The 3757-nt window shown below is 42.7% G+C and overlaps 1 protein-coding gene across 2 annotated transcripts in view; it reads right to left on the bottom strand.

Annotated features, from left to right (window-relative positions):
• The window catches only part of LOC106602504 (uncharacterized), a 16076-nt gene extending 12319 nt beyond the window's left edge, over nt 1–3757 (bottom strand). For both annotated transcript variants that reach the window (XM_014195179.3, XM_082974204.1), the window contains exons 1-2: nt 3262–3757; nt 2745–2875 (exon numbers count right to left, since the gene is read on the bottom strand). Coding sequence is in view for 1 of the 2 variants with exons in the window: in XM_082974204.1 (XP_082830330.1) it covers nt 2745–2875; nt 3262–3547 (417 nt within the window). In the remaining variant the exon portion in view is untranslated. The remainder of the gene's footprint in view (nt 1–2744; nt 2876–3261) is intronic.

Genomic DNA, 3757 nt, shown 5'->3' on the forward strand with positions numbered 1-3757 from the left:
TTTCCTCTGCATTTCACCCCTACCACAAAAGGACCAGCTGACATCATGTCAGTGATTCTCTCATTAACACAGGTTTGAGTGTTGATGAGGACAAGGCTGGAGATCACTCTGTCATGCTGATTGAGTTTGAATAACAGACTGGAAGCTTCAAAAGGAGGGTGGTGCATGGAATCATTGTTCTTCCTCTGTCAACCGTGGTTACCTGCAAGGAAACACGTGCCGTCATCATTGCTTTGCACAAAAAGGGCTTCACAGGCAAGGATATTGCTGCCAGTAAGATTGCACCTAAATCAACCATTTATCGGATCATCAAGAACTTCAAGGAGAGAGGTTCAATTGTTGTGAAGAAGGCTTCAGGGCGCCCAAGAAAGTCCAGCGAGCGCCAGGACCGTCTCCTAAAGTTGATTCAGCTGCGGGATCGGGGCACCACCAGTACAAAGCTTGTCAGTAATGGCAGCAGGCAGGTGTGAGTGCATCTGCACGCACAGTGAGGCGAAGACTTTTGGAGGATGGCCTGGTGTCAAGAAAGGCAGCAAAGAAGCCACTTCCCGCCAAGAAAAACATCAGGGACAGACTGATATTCTGCAAAAGGTACAGGGATTGGACTGCTGAGGACTGGGGTAAAGTCATTTTCTCTGACGAATCCCCTTTCCGATTGTTTGGCCATCCGGAAAAAAGCTTGTGTGGAGAAGACAAGGTGAGTGTTACCATCAGTCCTGTGTCATGCCAACAGTAAAGCATCCTGAAACCATTCATGTGTGGGGTTGCTTCTCAGCCAAGGGAGTGGGCTCACTCACAATTTTGCCTAAGAACACAGTCATGAATAAAGAATGGTTCAAACACCTCCGAGAGCAACTTCTCCCAACCATCCAGGAACAGTTTGGTGACAAACAATGCCTTTTCCAGCATGATGGAGCACCTTGCCATAAGGAAAAAGTGATAACTAAGTGGCTTGGGGAACAAAACATCGATATTTTGGGTCCATGGCCAGGAAACTCCCCAGACCTTAATCCCATTGAGAACTTGTGGTCAATCCTCAAGAGGTGGGTGGACAAACAAAAACCCACAAATTCTGACGAACTCCAAGCATTGATTATGCAAGAATGGGCTGCCATCAGTCAGGATGTGGCCCAGAAGTTAATTGACAGCATGCCAGGGCGGATTGCAGAGGTCTTGAAAACGAAGGGTCCACACTGCAAATATTGACTCATTGCATCAACTTCATGTAATTGTCAATAAAAGCCCTTGACGCTTATGAAATGCTTGTAATCATACTTCAGTATTCCATTGTAACATCTGACAAAAATATCTAAAGACACTGAAGCAGCAAACTTTGTGGAAATTAATGTCCCTCTTTTGGCCACGACTGTACACAATTGAAGTCGGAAGTTTACATACACCTTAGTTTAAATGTATTTGGCATTTAATGACATTTAATCCGAGAAAAAGGTCAGTTAGGATCTTAGGTCAGTTAGGATCACCACTTTATTTTAAGAATGTCAAATGTCAGAATAAAAGTAGAGTGATTTATTTCAGCTTTTATTTCTTTCATAACATTCCCAGTGGATCAGAAATGTACATAGTCAATTAGTATTTGGTCCCCATGTGCAGTTGCAATCCGTAGTCTGGCTTTTTTATGGCGGTTTTGGAGCAGTGGCTTCTTCCTTGCTGAGAGGCCTTTCAGGTTATGTCGATACAGGACTCGTTTTACTGTGGGTATAATTACTTTTGTACCTGTTTCCTCCAGCATCTTCACAAGGTCCTTTGCTGTTGTTCTGGGATTGATTTGCACTTTTCGCACCAAGGTACGTTCATCTCTAGGAGACAGAACGCGTCTCCTTCCTGAGCGGTATGACGGCTGCGTGGTCCCATGGTGTTTATACTTGCGTAATCTTGTTTGTACAGATGAACGTGGTACCTTTAGGCGTTTGGAAATTGCTCCCAAGGATGAACCAGAGATGTGGTGTAGAATTTTTTTTCTGAGGTCTTGGCTGATTTCAATTGATTTTCCATTGATGTCAAGCAAAGAGGCCTTGTGTTTGAAGGTAGGCCTTGAAATACATCCACAGGTACACCTCCAATTGACTCAAATTATGTCAATTAGCCTATCAGAAGCTTCTAAAGCCATGACATTTTCTGGAATTTTCCAAGCTGTTTAAAGGCACAGTCAACGTAGTGTGTGTAATCTTCTGACCCACTGGAATTGTGATACAGTGAATTATAAGTGAAATAATCTGTCTGTAAATAATTGTTGGGAAAATGACTTGTGTCATGCACAAAGTAGATGTCCTAACCGACTTCCCAAAACTATAGTTTGTTAACAAGAAATGTGTGGAGTGGTTGAAAAACAAGTTAATGACTCCAACCTAAGTGTATGTAAACTTCCGATTTCAACTGTACAAATGATCAAACGTTTGGGGTCATTTGTACAGTTGTATGTACAGTTGAAATTAGGCGTTTAATATATTTTCCTTTATTCTTTTTTGCAGCAGAACTGCCTGCCAGAAGTAATAGTCTCTTTATGATTGAGAGATTCAAGGAGCTATCATCGTTAGGTAATATTGTAGATTCAACGCATTTAATATTTACATTCATGCACTTTGAAATGAACTTTGTCCCAGAAGCATTTAACTGCAGGGTACTCCCACATCATATGACGGATGAGTGTCGCCTTTCTGAAATAAACAGGCCACATTTGATTTACAAAGTAACTGTAATGTGTTATGCAACCTTATTAAACTAACCTCTATCACGATAATGTGCTGGGTTGAGGTTCCACTCTCCTCATCAACAGTGATTGGTTGGTCATCTCTCCATGTATGGTGTCCCGCTGGCTTCACAAAGCTTCTGTGGCCTCCAGTGAGATGTTCTTCACCTGAGAGAGTTATTGGGAGAAAAGAGGTGGTTAGGTACTGTCAATGTACAACGCTATATTATACACTATTGACACTGTCTAGAATTGGCTAGGGTGTAAGGTAACACTTTATCACTTCATACTAGTTATTGATTGACATGTTATATGCATCAAATTGTTTTCATTGAGTAAATAATAGGAAATGCAGTACATCAAGGATCTGGTTCGAATATGATAGTGTCTTTGTGCAAGATAGCTAAGTAGTCAGGGGAATTATTGCAAACTATCAAAAAACTGACCAAGGCTCAATTCTGGGTAACACATGTACAGAACGGAACGGGTGACAGGCACTGAGCTCTACATGAATGGCAACAAGCCGCGCAGCCTCGGCCTTCTCCAAACTGTACCTCTTTCCACTCCTCTGTATCGGTCGAGGATCTTGACACTACTGGGACTGGCGAGGCCGCGCTCTCGCAATGTCCTCTCTGCGCGCTCCCGTGACACTTTCAGTTCTAGTAGCTGTAGTTTCCTGTGCAATGCCCTGTTTTCTTTCTGGCTTTGAGTTATTTCCAAACGAAACACTGCATAGTCGTCGTCAACGACTTTACAGATCTCTGCCACGGCTGCATTCGCTAGCACCTCCATGATGGAGGCTATTTGAGTGTGAAAAACCATACTGTTCACGTTAGCCATTTTAAGCTAACCTTAGTTAGCAGCTAACTTAGCTAGCTATCAACCAAGGCCTGTCGCCAACGTGAATTAAACACTACATTCGGCAAGTATGTGATGCTGTGCAGGTAAATGAGTCATATTGAGTACCACGGCGTTAATAAAAGTCTAAATAACATCAATAAAAACGCTAACGGGGAAATCGTTACTGGTCACTGTTCGCTTCCGTTTACA

The sequence above is a fragment of the Salmo salar genome, chromosome 04 (assembly GCF_965601325.2).
Source record: "Salmo salar chromosome 04, fSalSal1, whole genome shotgun sequence".
Taxonomy (NCBI): Eukaryota; Metazoa; Chordata; class Actinopteri; order Salmoniformes; family Salmonidae; genus Salmo; species Salmo salar.